Below are 17658 nucleotides of genomic sequence, written 5' to 3' on the forward strand. Positions count from 1 at the left end.
AGTTAAAGGACAAACAGGAGGCAGTGGAAATGTACACGTCGCTCTTGTTGATGAAACACCAGATTTGGACGTGGAAGATGGGCAGCAAGATTATGGTGACATAGAAGTCGAGCTAATGACGAGACGCCAAAAAGACGGCCAGAAAGCGGAGGACGCTGAAGAGACGGAGACATCGCGTCGTCGCAAATCAGCACGTCTTCTTACGTCCCTCTCCTAAAAGAATCAAAACGTAGTCGACGACGATTACAAGCAGAAATCGCTCGACTATACGAACGATACAATCAGCGGAAAGAGACAATCCTTCACCTCTGTAAAAAAAAAATCGATTCCTTCACATCACACGGAAGATGCTTCACGATTACGATGCAAAAGTGAAGAAGAAGAAGAATGGCAGATAATAATGCCATGGTTCTGCAACATTTCAAAGAAATATCAAGTACGAACGCTGTCATACATGACAGAACTATCAGGTTTTGGGGCATACAGGTGAAGGCTCAAATTGATCCTGACGAACGTCTTAACTTGAGAGCTTCTGACTCGTGGGTATGGAGATTCAAGCGGCTGAATCGTACCGTTTCTCGTTCTGTGGCGCATAAAGTGAGTAGAAACTTCGCAGCAAAGAGACAGAGGTGAAGAAGAAATCAGACAGCTTCGTGTCGAAGTTGTTCATCGATCGTGGCTTCACTCTTCGCTAGATCCTCAACACTGATCAAAGTCGATTTGAAAAAAAGAGATTCACTCCGGACGAACCCTGCATTTCAAAGGAGGGAAGAAATTTTATCCCACAGTAGTATCAGAGACTGCGACGACGTACTTCTATATGATTATGCCAGTCATTTCCATGAACGGACAAATCTCCTCCCCAATGTATCTTCTGTGAGCCGATTCACAGAAAATGCTCCCTAAAAATAAACTTGCTGACTCATATAACATCAAATCATATGCTTCTGATTCAGCGAATATGCGGAAGGCAGATATGAAGGATATGCTTTCGCAAGTATTTTCGCCCAGAATTTCTTCATTGGATGAAGATCGATATCCATAATGTTTGCAATTTAAATGCACAACAGCTGAATATCTTGTTTACAATGCAGTGACCTCAAAAACAACTTCATTTTAACCTTTAAGTATGCACATTCAGTCACTTCCCACAGACTGTCATGTTAAATTTACAGTCCCATAACTTTTATCCCTATGGAGCTCAGGTAGAAAAATTTCACCTGCTGACTTACTTTTGCCTCCTCCTTCCAAAAATATACGGCATTACCGCCTTTTCAATTCACCATGATATAAGGTTCCCTTGTCAGTGTCCATTCTTTGTAATCCCTATTCGCTGCTCCTTCCATCCGACAGTAAACGGACATTTGGCGAAACTTTAGTCAAATGGAGTCAACATAAAACCGAGTATAGCCATATATTTTAATTAATCTTCAAAAGAGAACTGATAAAAACTATCAGTAGTTTGTCAACTTATATAGTTCATACCTTTTGCATAATATGCGCCCACAGCCTACTCAGAATTGGACAACGTATATCATGTTTTAACCTAAATATTTGAGCATTTTAACACACAATCTACGTCTTTAATAATGGCATGCATTTCATAATGTACAGTGTTATAGTGTTCATCATATAATTATGTTTGCTACATACTTTAGAATTAGATAAATGTGTACTGCTTTTTAACGAAATATTTTACGTTTCAATACTTTTCCACAAGTTTTAATGTGTTATGCTTTTTCCAGTAATTGTTATAATGTTGATCATAAATGTCTTTCTGCTTTATATAGCAGATATGTTGTAATGTGTTCAAGGTCATGTTAATGAGAGACCTGAAGATGCCGTCATATTTTAATCAATGATATAATTCATTATTTTTTAATTTGATAAGTTAGACGGACTATTAAATTAATTGTATTAATGTAATACAAGTGACTTATCTGAAAATAACAATATCTATCAAATTATTGGAAAAATGTGTTTTATGGTCATCACATTTCTCAATAACTGAGTAATGAATTCCTTTATCATAACCCGTTTATCTTTCAATTCATATTGTTTCCAAACAATATTCGATCTTTTTTTTAAATACTTAAATTCCTTAAAATCTATATCTGTCAATAGCTGTTACTTCTTTTACAGGTACTTTCAGGCAGTATGACCACGGGTTAGGAAACTTCTATAAATACGGAAGTTTGAATCCGCCGAAATATAACTTGGCAGTGATCAGCACATTTGTCAGCCTAATCGTAGGACCTAACGATTGGTTAGCAACTCCTAAGGTAAGCCAATATTTTCTATGTTACGTTAAACTGTGTCAGTACGAAAATTGGCGTTATTATTTTACATTTGTTACGATCATAGACCGTTGGAAAATACAGCTCTTTTGTAAGAATTCCCTTATCACTATTGACCCATCTTTCGTTCCATTCTTGCATATAATGTTCTTTGGCTACTTTTTTGATATATGATATCGGACATAAATTGTACGACAGTGGCACATCAGAGTTGGCTGCCATCTTTGCCAATTCATCGGCTCTCTCATTTCCAACTATCCCAGTATGCCCTCTGACCCAAGTTATACAAATATGACCGACACTTTTCATTATTAAAGTTCTTATCTCTGAGGCTATAATGTTAGTGTTATATTTATCATTAATTGATATTACTGCTGACTGCGAGTCACTGTGAACGCAAGCGCTGTAACCAGACTGACTACACCAATTGATTGCTTCTCGCAAAGCTAATAGTTCTGCCTGAAACACTGAGCACTCTGAGAAGAGTCTAAAGATGGCTGAGGTGTGTTCGCTGTCGTTCCTGTAGACGACAAAGGCACAACCTACTTTGGCATTTTGATTCGACAGTTTATCCAAACGCGATCCATCTGTATAGATCAAACACTAATGGGAATCTGCATCACAAATTTCTTTGAGACAGGGTATGTATAAAGATGGATGACCTGCCTGGAGAGGATTTGGTGGTTCTTCTACACGGAGATGTGTCAAAAACTGAGGGATTTTTCGGCCTTGTTTCATATTGCTGATGTTTGCTTTAAATTCACCAACCAAATATAATGGTTCAATATCTGCTATAACCTGAGAGGCTGCAGTAGATATTGTACGATATCCTCGGATGATTCGTAAGAGATATCCTCGTTGAATCTAAGAAAAACTGCCTACAGGAACGACAGCGAACACACCTCAGCCATCTTTAGACTCTTCTCAGAGTGCTCAGTGTTTCAGGCAGAACTATTAGCTTTGCGGGAAGCAATCAAATGGTGCAGTCAGTCTGGTTACAGCGCTTGCGTTCACAGTGACTCGCAGTCAGCAGTAATATCAATTAAAGATAAATATAACACTAACATTATAGCCTCAGAGATAAGAACTTTAATAATGAAAAGTGTCGGTCATATTTGTATAACTTGGGTCAGAGGGCATACTGGGATAGTTGGAAATGAGAGAGCCGATGAATTGGCAAAGATGGCAGCCAACTCTGATGTGCCACTGTCGTACAATTTATGTCCGATATCATATATCAAAAAAGTAGCCAAAGAACATTATATGCAAGAATGGAACGAAAGATGGGTCAATAGTGATAAGGGAATTCTTACAAAAGAGCTGTATTTTCTAACGGTCTATGATCGTAACAAATGTAAAGTAATAACGCCAAATTTCGTACTGACACAGTTTTTGACTGGGCATGGAAAATTCGGGGAATACTTAAATAGATTCCATATTAAAGACGATGCAACTTGCATTTGTGGGGAGGAATCTCAAGATGTCAAACATGTATTATATGATTTTCCAGTCTTTTGCCGTGAAAGATACGAGCTTGAGTTGTTACTGAACACTCTAAATTATACATTTACCAAACCGTTAACCAATTACTTACCAACTCCAAATCATATAAGTATTTCATGTCCTTCTTGAATAGAATATTCGTGAAACTGTAAAATGTTAAATTATTCCGGGGGAAAAAAATTGTATTAGTTCTAATCAACTATAATGAAACTGTAAGTCTTCAATTTCGCATACTATAATATGGTACTATTGGTTTTAATTTTTATTTTAATTAGGCATTTGATTTCTAATTTTGAGCCATTTCTTGTAATACCTGATTATTGCCAATTGTTGTTACTAAATAATGTATTTAATTCGTAAATTTTAAGCCATCTCTTAGTATAGCTATTTATTGCTTCTAAAATAACATGTTTAATAGCTATTATATATATATATATATATATATATATATATATATATATTTCTTCCTATAACCATTAGATATAAATATAGAGACATGCCTTGAGGCTTTATGAAATGATCCATTCTTTCATTAAGGTGCATTCTTCTACATGATTCATGTGAATTGTAACCTTGGCCACAATTTTGTGTAATAATTTTATTATTGTTTATTGCTTATAAAATATGTATTTTGATACCAACTATAACCCTAATATACCTCAGGGTGAAATAGGGTTTATTAAATTGGATAATAAAAAATGAATAATAATAATAATAATAATAATAATAAAAATAATAATAATAATAATAATAATAATATTAATAATAATAACTAACGTTATATTTAACTTACTTTATACAGGGACATCATTTTATTTTTACTTCAATTTTTATTGTAACTGAGTTTCTGAATGTACTTCACTCCCACCCCTTCTACTAATGAAGTTCAACCGTCCTCCACATAGAACCAAGGCCGCATACAGTCATAGTAGCCTTATGGTCATAGTAAACAGTACGTTCCAAAAATATGTTCGCGTTTTCCAGTGACGAAAGAGCTTTCAATATTGCATCATTTTCCATTTGCCTACGTCGCATCCCGGTTTCCCCCACCTGCTTCTATTCGCCTCTCTGTAAATGCCAGTGGCTGGGTTGTCTTAACTCTTTTCTGGGAACATTAATTTCTGTTAGGAATTGGACGTCTACGTAATATTATACCCATACAATTGTTTAAAATAACTTAAATAAAAGGGCCTCGTTAAGTAATTAACTGTCATGTGATTTCCTCCCTTTTTACGACGCTGCGACGCACAGTGGTCCGGATCGCTTAAAAGCTGGTCAAAAATCAATTTTTCAACTTCGATACAGATTCTTTAAATCACATTCCAATAATTCTACAATACTTGACCTTAAAAAATCACAGGTCATTTATTAATAATAACATACAGGTTTCATGATATATTTGTTCAAAAGTGACATAAATCTAACTTGTGTAATTTTACCTTCCTTACTTACAAATGGCTTTTAAGGAACCCGAAGGTTCATTGCCGCCCTCACATAAGCCCGCCAGCGGTCCCTATCCTGTGCAAGATTAATCCAGTCTCTATCATCATACCCCACCTCTCTCAAATCCATTTTAATATTATCCTCCCATCTACGTCTCGGCCTCCCTAAAGGTCTTTTTCCCTCCGGTCTCCCAACTAACACTCTATATGCATTTCTGGATTCGCCCATACGTGCTACATGTCCTGCCCATCTCAAACGTCTGGATTTAATGTTCCTAATTATGTCAGGTGAAGAATACAATGCGTGCAGTTCTGCGTTGTGTAACTTTCTCCATTCTCCTGTAACTTCATCCCTCTTAGCCCCAAATATTCTCCTAAGCACCTTATTCTCAAACACCCTTAACCTATGTTCCTCTCTCAAAGTGAGAGTCCAAGTTTCACAACCATAAAGAACAACCGGTAATATAACTGTTTTATAAATTCTAACTTTCACATTTTTCACAGCAGACTGGATGATAAAAGCTTCTCAACCGAATAATAACAGGCATTTCCCATATTTATTCTGTGTTTAATTTCCTCCCGACTATCATTTATATTTGTTGCTGTTGCTCCACGATATTTGAACTTCTCCACCTCTTCAAAAGATAAATTTCCAATTTTTTTTATTTCCATTTCGTACAATATTCTCGTCACGAGACATAATCATATACTTTGTTTTTTCGGGATTTACTTCCAAACCTATTTCTTTACTTGCTTCCAGTAAAATTCCCGTGTTTTCCCTAATCGTTTGTGGATTTTCTCCTAACATATTCACGTCATCCGCATAGACAAGAAGCTGATGTAACCCGTTCAATTCCAAACCCTGCCTGTTATCCTGAACTTTCCTGATGGCATATTCTAGAGCGAAGTTAAAAAGTAAAGGTGATAGTGCATCTCCCTGCTTTAGCCCGCAGTGAATTGGAAAAGCATCAGATAGAAACTGACCTATACGGACTCTGCTGTATGTTTCACTGAGACACATTTTAATTAATCGAACTAGTTTCTTGGGAATACCAAATTCAATAAGAATATCATATAATACTTCCCTCTTAACCGAGTCATAAGCCTTTTTGAAATCTATGAATAACTGATGTACTGTACCCTTATACTCCCATTTTTTCTCCATTATCTGTCGAATACAAAAAATCTGATCAATAGTCGATCTATTACGCCGAAAACCGCACTGATGATCCCCAATAATTTCATCTATGTACGGAGTTAATCTTCTCAAAAGAATATTGGACAAAATTTTGTACGACGTCAACAAAAGTGATATTCCTCGAAAGTTACCACAGTTGGTTTTGTCCCCCTTTTTAAAAATAGGTACAATTATGGACTCCTTCCATTGTTCTGGTACAATTTCCTTTTCCCGTATAGCAAGTACAAGTTTATAAATTTCGCTATGTAATGCACTCCCACCCTCTTGTATTAATTCTGCTGGAATTTGATCGATACCTGGAGACTTGTACTTTTTCAGATTTTCTATCGCAATTTCGACTTCTGAAGGCGTGGGTTCGGGTATAAATGGCTCAGCAGTTTGTATTTCAATTTCGTCCCGATCATTTCTATTTGGCCTATGTACATTTAGTAGTTGCGCAAAATAGTTTTTCCATCTGTTTAGGATTGATGGAGAGTCTGCAAGCAAGTCACCATTCTCATCCTTGATCACATTTACCCTTGGCTGATATCCGTTTTTAAATTCCTTTATACCCTTATATAAATCTCGAATGTTTTTATTCTTACTATTTGTTTCTACCTGATTCAGTTTTTCCTTCAAGTAACCTCTCTTTTTATTCCTAAGTGTACGACTTGCTTCCCGTCTTTCATTGAAATAATTATCTCTCTTCTCCTCAACTGGATCCTGTAAGAATTTCAATTTTGCCTGTTTCCTTCTTTCTACTACCATGCAACAATCTTCATCAAACCACGGTTTCTTTTTCTTAGTTTCATAATAACCTATGCTCTGCTCAGCTGCAATTTTGATACTATCTCTGATATTTTCCCACACGCTATTAACATCTAATTCTTTCTCAACTTCGTCGGAACTTTCTAAAGTGGCAAACCTATTCGAAATTTCGACCTGATAATTTTGCTTAGCTTCCTCGTCCTTTAATTTCAAAATATTGAATTTAGTAATATTAACTTGTTGCTCTACTCGCTTGGCTACTGATAATCTTTCTCTTAATTCTCCAATCACCAAATAATGGTCAGAATTACAGTCTGCACCCCTGAAAGTTCGAATATCTACTATACTAGTATGTCTCCGTTTATCTATCAAGATGTGATCTATTTGGTTGTGTGTCAATCCATCTGGAGAAGTCCAAGTATATTTATGTATATCCTTATGGGGGAATGTTGTACTTTTGACAATTAAATTTTTCGATGTGGCAAAGTTGACTAATCTAACTCCATTGTCACTACTAATTGCGTGTAGGCTCTCTTTTCCAATAGTTGGTCTAAAAATATCCTCCCGTCCTACTTTAGCATTGAAATCCCCCAATAAAATTTTCATGTGATATCTAGGGAACTGATCAAAAGTATGTTCCAATTCCTCATAGAAGCTATTCTTTATATGGTCGTCTTTCTCTTCTGTAGGGGCGTGAGCATTTATAACTATGATGTCGCACCATCTACCCTTAAGTACTAAATATGATAACCTGTCACTGATAAATTCGACCTTTTTTACTGCTGATTTTATTCTTTTATGAACAAAGAATCCTGTTCCTAATTGGTGATTATTGTTTCCTTCCCCATAATACAACAAGTAATCTCCTATTTGTGATATGCCATTCCCATCTAACCTAACCTCTTGTACTCCTACGAAGTCTATTCTATATGTAGCTAGTTCTTTTGCTACTAATGTTACCCCTTCTGTTCTATAAAGACTAGTTACGTTCCAAGTGCCAAATCTCAAAACCTTATTCCTTTGCTGTGGTCGTGCCAGAGAATCAGTCCTATTCCGAGGCTTATTATAGGGATACGTAACAAGCTGTTTTTTACGGTGATGGGTTGTTAGCCCTTCGCCCAACCCCCAAGCTGGAGGACCACCCCTTATCGGCTGTCCACGACTGCTTATTCAATATATTCGCAGCTACCCTCCATATCTGGAGGCCGTCTCCTCTATCCGCAACCTGAGGACGCGCCATGCCGTGGTGATAGGGACCCACAATACATGGAATTTTACCTTAGTGATGTGATTTTAAAAGAGCCCTGATCAAGTTTTAAAATGCATAAAAATAATAGTAAATATTTTTATTATATAATGTTATATGTCTTTTACATTATACACACTAACACCTAAATTAATATTATGTTTTAGTATTAATTAGAATTTTTTAATGTCAAGTATTATTTTTAAAAAGGTACTTAAATATATAGAGAGTTTTTAAAAAATGTATAAATATGTACACTGTGAAACTTACACAGCTGTTAAGGGAAGCCTTCGTTTAGGGAATTTTGAAGGTTTTATCTCCAAGGTTATCCAAGGGTAACCTCTATGTGCCCAAGACTACCCCTGCGCGCTGTTTCCTCAATCCTCACATGCCATAACTGTGACAGCTCATAGTCATAACTCGCGTTCTGTTTACTTTCCATTTAAAAGGGGGTTCTTTCCAAGCTGACTGCAACACTAATTGTATTCAGTCATCTTGATACGTTTAGTGGTTTAAGGTGTGTTTATTGTGCAAGTGCAAAATGAATTTTTCTGTGAGTCGCCGTGAACTTCACCATAAAATTAGACAACGGAGAAACAAATCGCGTAAGCAACAAGAAAACTATATCACGTCATATTTGACTAATAAATTTGAAATTGGTACTGATTGTAGTGTTACAAAAAAAGTTATACAATGTCATTAGACTACATTTTTTTTCTTCCGTATTATCAGCGCTGGGTGAAGTGTGGTTATAGTGAAACAAATTTTTCAAACAAATATTCTCGTTGGTTAGATCATGACATAACATTGATTATTGAAAATATTTTATGTGTATCAACGCCGAAAAAACATACAGACATTCCAAGCACATCGGGAAAGCTGGGTCGCGGTCGTCCTACAAAAGTATTTGGGGAATTAAGTGAAAGAAATAAACGAAGAAAAGCAAAAGAAACGAGAGAAAATGTGTCTTCTGAAGAGCTCTCTTATGCTACAGTAATTAGTTTAAGGTCAGAAGGTGATGAAGCAGCAGGCAAATTATTAAAAGAAGTAACAACCACAACACCAAGCAGAGGCAAAAGAATTCGTGATTATTGGAGGAAGGATAAAAAGGAAAGTACTAGACTCACAAATGAAGAAGCTCTTTCATTAATAATAGATTCAAATCTGTCCAGACATCAATATAACACAATAAGAAAAATGACAGTTACACATAACCATGATCTCTGCCCCAGTTATCAATCCGTTTCAGAAGCTAAAAAAGAAACTTACTCCCAAGGCATACAAGTGACCGAAAATGAATGTGAGGTCAAATTACAGTCTCTGTTACATCATACAGCTTATAGAATCTTGAATATTTCACCTTTAAGTAACACGGAGAAAAACTACATGTTGCATTGTAAATGGGGTTTTGACGGAAGCTCAGGTCATTTGCAATATAAACAGATATGGAATCAAAAAGAGAAAAGTAATGAAAGCTTATTTCCTACGTCATTGGTTCCCCTACGCTTGGTTGATACTGAAAGTGGAGATGTTGCATGGAGGAATTCCCGTCCTTCATCAACTCGGTTCTGCAGACCTATTCGTCTTCAGTGGGCACACGAGACAACGGAAATAGTCCAAGCAGAGAGAGAATCTGTACAAAATCAGATACAGGACTTGCAACCATTTACATTAGGTAACATCGCAGTTCAGTTTTCATTACTTTTAACTATGATAGACGGGAAAATAGGCAATGCATTAGCCAAGTCATCCAGTATGAATGCTACATCTGTGGTGCAAAAATTTCACAAATGAATAATCTTGAATTTTTACAACAGTCAGAAGATACCTCCAATTTTGTCTTTGGATTATCAATTCTACATGCACATATAAGGTTTTTTGAATGCATACTACATATATCTTACCGGCTTGAATTTAAAAAAATGGAAGGCAAATGTACGAGATGGAAGTCGAGAAATTATGAAGAAAAGAAAGAAAACTATTCAAGATGCATTTCGAAATAGATTAGGGCTTATTATAGATACACCGAAGCCTGGATGTGGGACCACAAATGATGGGAACACGGCAAGAAGATTTTTCGAAAATACTAAAGAAGCATCTAAAATAACTGGAGTTGACTATGGTTTAATTTCACGATTCAGTGTGATTCTTACTACAATTTCGTGTTTTCAAAATATAAGTGAATCGCAATTCAATATATATACTGCAGAAAGACCGCAGAGCTGTTCGTCAAATTATACCCATGGTATTATATGCCACCAACAATGCACAAAATTCTTATTCATGGGGCATCTATTGTAAAATCAGCTTTATTACCAATAGGAGAATTATCCGAGGAAGCAATAGAATCATTAAACAAAACTGTTCGAAGATTTCGACAAGATCGCACCAGAAAGACGTCAAGAATTACTACCAACTTTGACTTATTCCATAGACTATTTCTTGCATCAGACCCTTTAATTTCCAATCTAAGAGAACTCCTCAAGAAGAAGAGAACACAGTTACCACTGCAAGTGCTCCAGTTACTCTCTACACCTGAAGGGCCCAACAGCGAGGACTCGGGAGATTCTGATTCTGAAGACGAGTGATGGAGGAGGGGTCCGGTATAGATGTAAGTCGCTAAAATTAATTATATTTCTCATTTTAAACAATTATTTGTTGATTGGGCATGGCATAATGTAGATTGTAAATAGGGAGATATTTTTGACCATGTTTTTTAATATTCGGACCACTGTGCGACGTGACCACTTGGACGGACAGTAGATAGCATGTCTGAGTAATTTTATCTTTTCGGATGGGGCAGAAGTGAAGATTGAATTTACAGTACGTAAGGTACTCTTTTATAGAATAGGTATAGAATTATTTCAATATGAGTTACTGATACGAAGTACGAACCTGGTATTTGGAATTACGTACAATAGTCTATAGTGCGATAATATGCACATTAGGACTGAAGCCTGTATCGAAATGAACGGCCACCATTTTCAAAAATGTGTTTAAATATTCATTTTATGATTATATTTCAATTTCACTTCATTCTCTATAGCATATGCTAATGTGCTGTAGACAGTATAATACACACTGCATAATGAATACGTCCACATGTACAGCTCAGTTCGTGAGTAAAAATACTCATTGTTAACACTGTGCTGTATTTTGATTAAACTAAAACCTAATGAAAATGATCAAACTCAAAATCGCGATATTTCCTAGTTTACGTAAATGGATGAACTACTTTTCTTCCCTCCTATAACTAGTAAAGTGATTTGTTTGTATATTACGCCAGTATCATCGAACTCCAGTCGTGGAAGGGGGTAGCAAACAGTGTTTCCGGTTCTTAATCGTTGATCCAAAGATATAGCCAGGTTAATATTAGAAATGTTAGTAAAAATAAAATGATGCCCCTGTATTTAGTTGCTCTCATCCTTACAGAACGGTATTCACAGTGACAAATACAACTTAGGTTAATTTCGAAATGATGCACTATAATTACTCAAAAATCTCTTCGTAATGCAGCAGTTAAAAATTAATGTGGCAGGAAAGGCGTCAACAGGCTACAGTGGGCTAATGCATTGGGTTTGTCAAAGCGACTGCAGTGCTTATACTACAAGTAATACAAATTCAATAAGGTTCACTTTTCAGCAAGATAAAATACAATCATCGCTCTTAAGGATTGTGTGGGTCCTCGAGAGCACGTAGTGCAGGAGTTTTGATATCCAAAGTAAACCCGTGCCACCATTCTGCCTCGAATTCTACACAGATGTTGAAAGTGTAGCTAAAACTTCCGAGAGATCCGGTTCCCCTGTAGCATCCCAACAATCTCCATAATCGAAAAGTATTGGGAATAAATTTGAATAAGGAACAAAAAAAGTTTCCTTCCCAGGCAGGATTCGAACCACGAAAGTCTTAATTACCAGTCTATCGTGCTCTGGAGTGAACAAGGCTCTGAAATCAGATACAAGGGTCGTCCGGTTTTTTTTTTTGCCACTACTGTACAAAGCAACTAAGGAATTAAGAACACATTTTTATCTTCAGAATATAGCAAATTAATTCTCTAATTGTAATATTCTTTTCCCCTAAAATTAAAGAAAAAAGTATTTTTAACAACTTCAAATTAGTGTAACTGAAAATACTGGAAATAGGACAAATGTTTATATCGTAGTTTTGCTCAGAATGTCTTCAGAAATAAGCTCCATAAGTGGCCGCAACTTCTCGTGGATCACCCTGTATACATTTTACGGACCAATAGGCCTACTAGGAAAGACGATGATGAAGTATATACCAAAATAAAGGTACTGTTTACCCGGCCCTATCTTACGTTGAGTCAATGCATAGGACATGCAGTCAGAAGGCTAGTATTCACCCCTCCGTATTCGTTCGCGCCTTGGGAGCATGTGTTTGACAGGCATGCGCTAGGGCTAGGCGGATACATGGGGAGACTCAAATAACGTGGGATCAGCACAGCGTTGTCTTCTGTTTAAACAATAAAGAATATACGAGGGCTATTCATAAAGTAACTTCCGTTTTCTTATAGCGTGCGTAACAACAGAGACAGTGGCGCCGCTCTTGTTGTGGGGTGTACCTTGAAGCAGTGTGCGTCGAGCAGCGGTAGAGTCAAGGTCGTGTCTTTGTTCCTCTCTGAACCACGTGCTCTGCAATAAGATTTCTAGTGAAATCCAACGCCAACTTTGTGAAGTTTATGGGCCAGACGTAATGAGTGAAGGTGATGTAAGACAATGGTACCGTATGTTCAAAAATGGGCGAACCAATGTCTGTGATGAAGAGAGAAGTGGTCGACCGAGTATCGTGAATGCACATCTCATTCGTTTGGTTGACGAAAGGATTAGAGCAACCCGCAGGTTCACCATGTAGGAGCTTAGTGAGTATTTTCCACAGATTAGTCGTACTCTTTTGTACAAAGTGATTACCGAAGATTTGGGCTACCGGAAACTTTCTGCCAGAAGAGTGCCTAAACTCCTTTCTGAGGAACAGCGGTTGGGAGCAGCACTGCCCTTATTTGAGCGTTACGAAAGAGAAAATGATGCTTTTCTCGATCAGATTGTAACAGGAGATGAGACTTGGGTGCGGTATGTGAATGCAGAAACAAAGCTTCAATCAATGCAGTGGGGCCATACTCACTCCCCGAAAAAACCCACAAAGTGTCGTCAAACACTTTCCACGAGGAAACTCATGGCAACAACTGTCTTCTGGGACAGAAAAGGAATTTTGCTAGTGGAGTTCTTGAAGAGGAATGCCACAATTAACGCTGAGCGTTACTGTAACACACTAACAAACTAGAAAGGGGCCATTCAAAACAAACGTCGTAGCATGTTGACGTCTGGGGTGAGCATGACAACACCCGGCCGCATACAGTGAGTCGTACTGCTACCAAACTGCAAGAGTTCAACTGGGAAGTATTGGATCATCCTCCCTATAGCCCAGATTTGGCGCCTAGCGACTATCATCTTTTCATGCACATGAAGATGTGGCTTGGCTCGAAGCGCTTTGACGATGACCAAGAGTTGAAAACCAGCGTCTAGGTTGGCTTCAGTTGCAGGCGGCCGAATTTTACATTTGCGGTAATTTCAAAATTCGTCAAACACTACAAGTGTCTCAATGTGACTGGAAACTATGTCGAAAAATAAACTAGAGTGTATAATTTCAAACGTATTGTAACCCAATTCTGTAAAGTCATTCACAGGTTTGTAAAAAAATAAACGGAAGTTACTTTAAGAATAGCCTTCGTATCACAACGATAACGGACAAATAGACTATTAATGTCCTAGGTGGGACTCCAACATAATAATAATAACAATAATAATAATAATAATAATAATGGCTTTATTTAACCTGGCAGAGTTAAGGCCGTAAGGCCTTCTCTTACACTCAACCAGGATTAAAACTTGCTTACATAGGTGAACATAAAACTGGATCGGAATTAAGTAATTACATACTGATACAATTTAGGTACATAATGAGATCAAAAGAGGTAGTTACATAAAAATTTATCTCATAAAATAGAAATAAGTATAGTGAAATTAATATTAATATTGTTAATCATAGCTTCCACGTAATGTTAAAGCACAAGAAACTCGGTTGAAATCTGAATATATCGCTTTAATTAGCTTTATTAGTAACAAGTGTTATTAGCCTATTATTATTATTATTATTATTATTATTATTATTATTATTATTATTATTATTATTATTATTATTATTATGTTAAGTTTTGTGGAACTGGTTACACATCCTGAGTCCTAATGCCAATTTTGGCTGAATTTTATTGTAAGAACTTCATTTTTAGAATTGCATCTCTAAGATTCATAAACCTTTTGTCTGCAGTAACTAATTGAATGTATTGAATGTATATAGAATGTATATATTTGTCTTTAAGCAATATACCTTTCGGTGAGGCGATACTTCACATTATTAGTATACAGTGTCGTCTCACCGTTTTACACGCCTCTCGTACAAGTCAATTGGGACATTACTTATTTTTAATTTATTATTGCAATTCTTCCACTAGTCTTTTCTTGTCTGTCATCAATTCTTCCTCTACTTTACTCCTAACCCATCATTATACCAAAAATACTGTAACCCCCCTCACTCTACATCTCTAATTATTTTGCACTTTTCACTACTCCCTTTTCCACATTGCTACTTTTTAGATCTCAGTTTTCTTCTCTCACGATTTATTGCCCCTCCACACCATTTCCTTAAGTCATACTGTTTTCTCACCTTGTTTTCCCCTCTTCCTTCATCACTGCTCCCTGAACTATCTCCTACTTGCGTTAGTCTACTTCTCGTCAGCCTCGATTTAGATCTTAGTTCCTTCACCCGCTTCGGAATTGTTCCCATCTGATGTCCACTATTTCCATTCGCTTGCATTGAGGTCTTGTACTGCTGAGATTGCTGAACTTGCTGAATACCAGTTCGCGTCACTCCTGTTTCTTCTTCAGTTGACGTCACTGCCTGCTTTCCGGAAATTTTCGCTGAGTTTGATACGTTTACAATTGACTCGCGTACACTCACCATACTTGTGTCACTAACCTAGCCTTTAGATATAATATTCTTGATTTTTTCTTTCAAAATTTTTCTGTTCCTTTCCTTTTCTTCTGAGTCTATGATCGGTTCCTTTAACGTTACTAAGCACTCCTCTACACTAAAAACCAAATTTAATTTTGTCCATAAGTTTCGCGAATTGTTCATTTCTTCGTGCTGCTTTAAGAAAATGGATTAAAACTCGTCTTCTACTTCTCACTTCGTAGCTCCAGTCGTCATCTATTCTGATCGTTGTGTTCCCTAGCATCCTCCTATTCTTCATAATCCTCTCCTTCGTAACCACACTCTTAAAGTTTACTAATATTGGCCTAACTTGTTCTGTATTTGTATTTCCTTCTTTCCTACTCTAAATGTATCCTGTACTTGTCCATCGCTCACGTCCATACCAAAACACTCCCAACACACTCCTAATATCTTCTCGTATTTATCGATACTCTGTTCTCTATCTTTTTCTTCTATCCCGAAAAATAACAAGTTTTTCATTTTGAATTTTTCCTCTTCTTTTCCTCCTCAAAATGATCCCATTTGCTTTTCAGAATTTCGTTTTCCAGTTGAATTTCTTCCATCTTCTTCCTCAGCTCTGCCATGCTCTCCTTCATTTCCATTAGGTCTTGTTTCACTGCACTGTCCTCCATTTCACTGTTACGCACACTTATTCACCAGTTTAACACAGGTCAACGCCTCTACTACACGTTACCATTCCCTGACTTGCACAAAGCGAACCGACTTCCTCTGCAACTTGCTTAAGACTGCAGTAACTAATTCTGTTTCTCTGTTACAGGATGCACTTCACCTGCATCATCTGTTGCCGAACTCAGAATATTATGAAGTTCCTCTTGCAGAATTCAATCACTTCGATTTCATGTGGGCCATTGACGTGGATACTTTAGTTAACAACAAAGTGATACGTCTCATAAGCGATGACTGAGACCATGTCTTGCTACAGTCGTTAAAATAAGAACAGTTAGTACCAACGAACATCGTCAAGTAGATGACACGCATGCAGGCGGCGCCACCAAATATAATCAGGAACATTTGGCTACATTCAATTGTATTGCATTGAACTAGAGGTATTCAACCATTTACAACCTGCGATCATTTGAAAATACCTACTTACTCGCGGAATTCCCCCCCCCTTTTTTTTTTCTTTTACAAAATTCGAAGGTGCAAATCAGAGGAAAGAATTATATAATAACAAAATGTCGGGAGTAAGATGGTCATAAATAAGGCTGAGTTTTTTATGACCTAAAAATCTTCAAAATATGCAGTATAAAATACGCCTATGCACTTATGACATAAAAATTCCAGAAATATGCACTGTAACATAAAAATATGACTTAACAATATTATAATTAGGTAATAATTTCAGTTGTGAAATAAGTTAGTAAGTCAGTTTATGACAATGAACTATTTATAAGAATAAAATGCACATGAGAAGCAAGCTAAAGTATAGAATTTGATATTGTAGTATGCTTTTTATTTTATTAAAATTATCAGTAGTATGCTATGATTTTTTCGCATGTTTCTTTTAGTTCAGTTTATGAGTCCTGAATTGCAATGAATACCTTGTGCAAATTTTCAAATAAAAAAATATTTCCTATTTTCAGCCAACAAAGCCTTGTACTTCAAAAAAACTTCTTTCTACGTCAGCTAACACAAGAGGAGCATATTTAAAATGGTCATTACAATCAGTGGCGTATACTGGTTAAAGGGTTTGGGCTACCGCTGACCCTATTACTACACAAAATATATCTAACAATTACTTTAATTTTAATTACTATGGTAAAACTAATAATACAAAATTATTACATTATGTTATATTATAAACTTTTTCTTTTGTAAGTTCCTTGGGCTACCGCCGGTAGCCCCGGTAGCCCGCAAAATACGCCCCTGATTACAATGTATCATACCCTTTGTTTTTTTCTAACACCTTTTCCATTTTCTTTGACACTTCTTTACCACAAACAACATCAAAGTTATTCACAGTTCTTTTTTTCATTAGTTCCATCTGCTTCACTAGTGGCACTTCTGATTGCTGCAAAGCAGTTATAGCAGCAGGAAGAAACCCAAAATTGGATTTGATATATGAAACTTAGCCTGAAATGTTGGAATTAGACATTAATTCTTCGGCTCGCCTAATTGAAGTGGCTTCCCTACTGTCAA

General features: G+C 36.6%; 1 protein-coding gene across 2 annotated transcripts in view; it reads left to right on the forward strand.

Annotated features, from left to right (window-relative positions):
- Window positions 1–17005, forward strand: part of LOC138691099 (lipase 3-like) — a 60230-nt gene extending 43225 nt beyond the window's left edge. For both annotated transcript variants that reach the window (XM_069812810.1, XM_069812812.1), the window contains exons 7-8: window positions 2143–2282; window positions 16277–17005. In XM_069812810.1, coding sequence (XP_069668911.1) covers window positions 2143–2282; window positions 16277–16423 — 287 coding nt within the window. In that variant the 3' untranslated portion in view covers window positions 16424–17005. The remainder of the gene's footprint in view (window positions 1–2142; window positions 2283–16276) is intronic.
- Window positions 17006–17658: the final 653 nt, after the last annotated feature.

This window comes from Periplaneta americana, chromosome 16 (assembly GCF_040183065.1).
Source record: "Periplaneta americana isolate PAMFEO1 chromosome 16, P.americana_PAMFEO1_priV1, whole genome shotgun sequence".
Classification (NCBI taxonomy): domain Eukaryota; kingdom Metazoa; phylum Arthropoda; class Insecta; order Blattodea; family Blattidae; genus Periplaneta; species Periplaneta americana.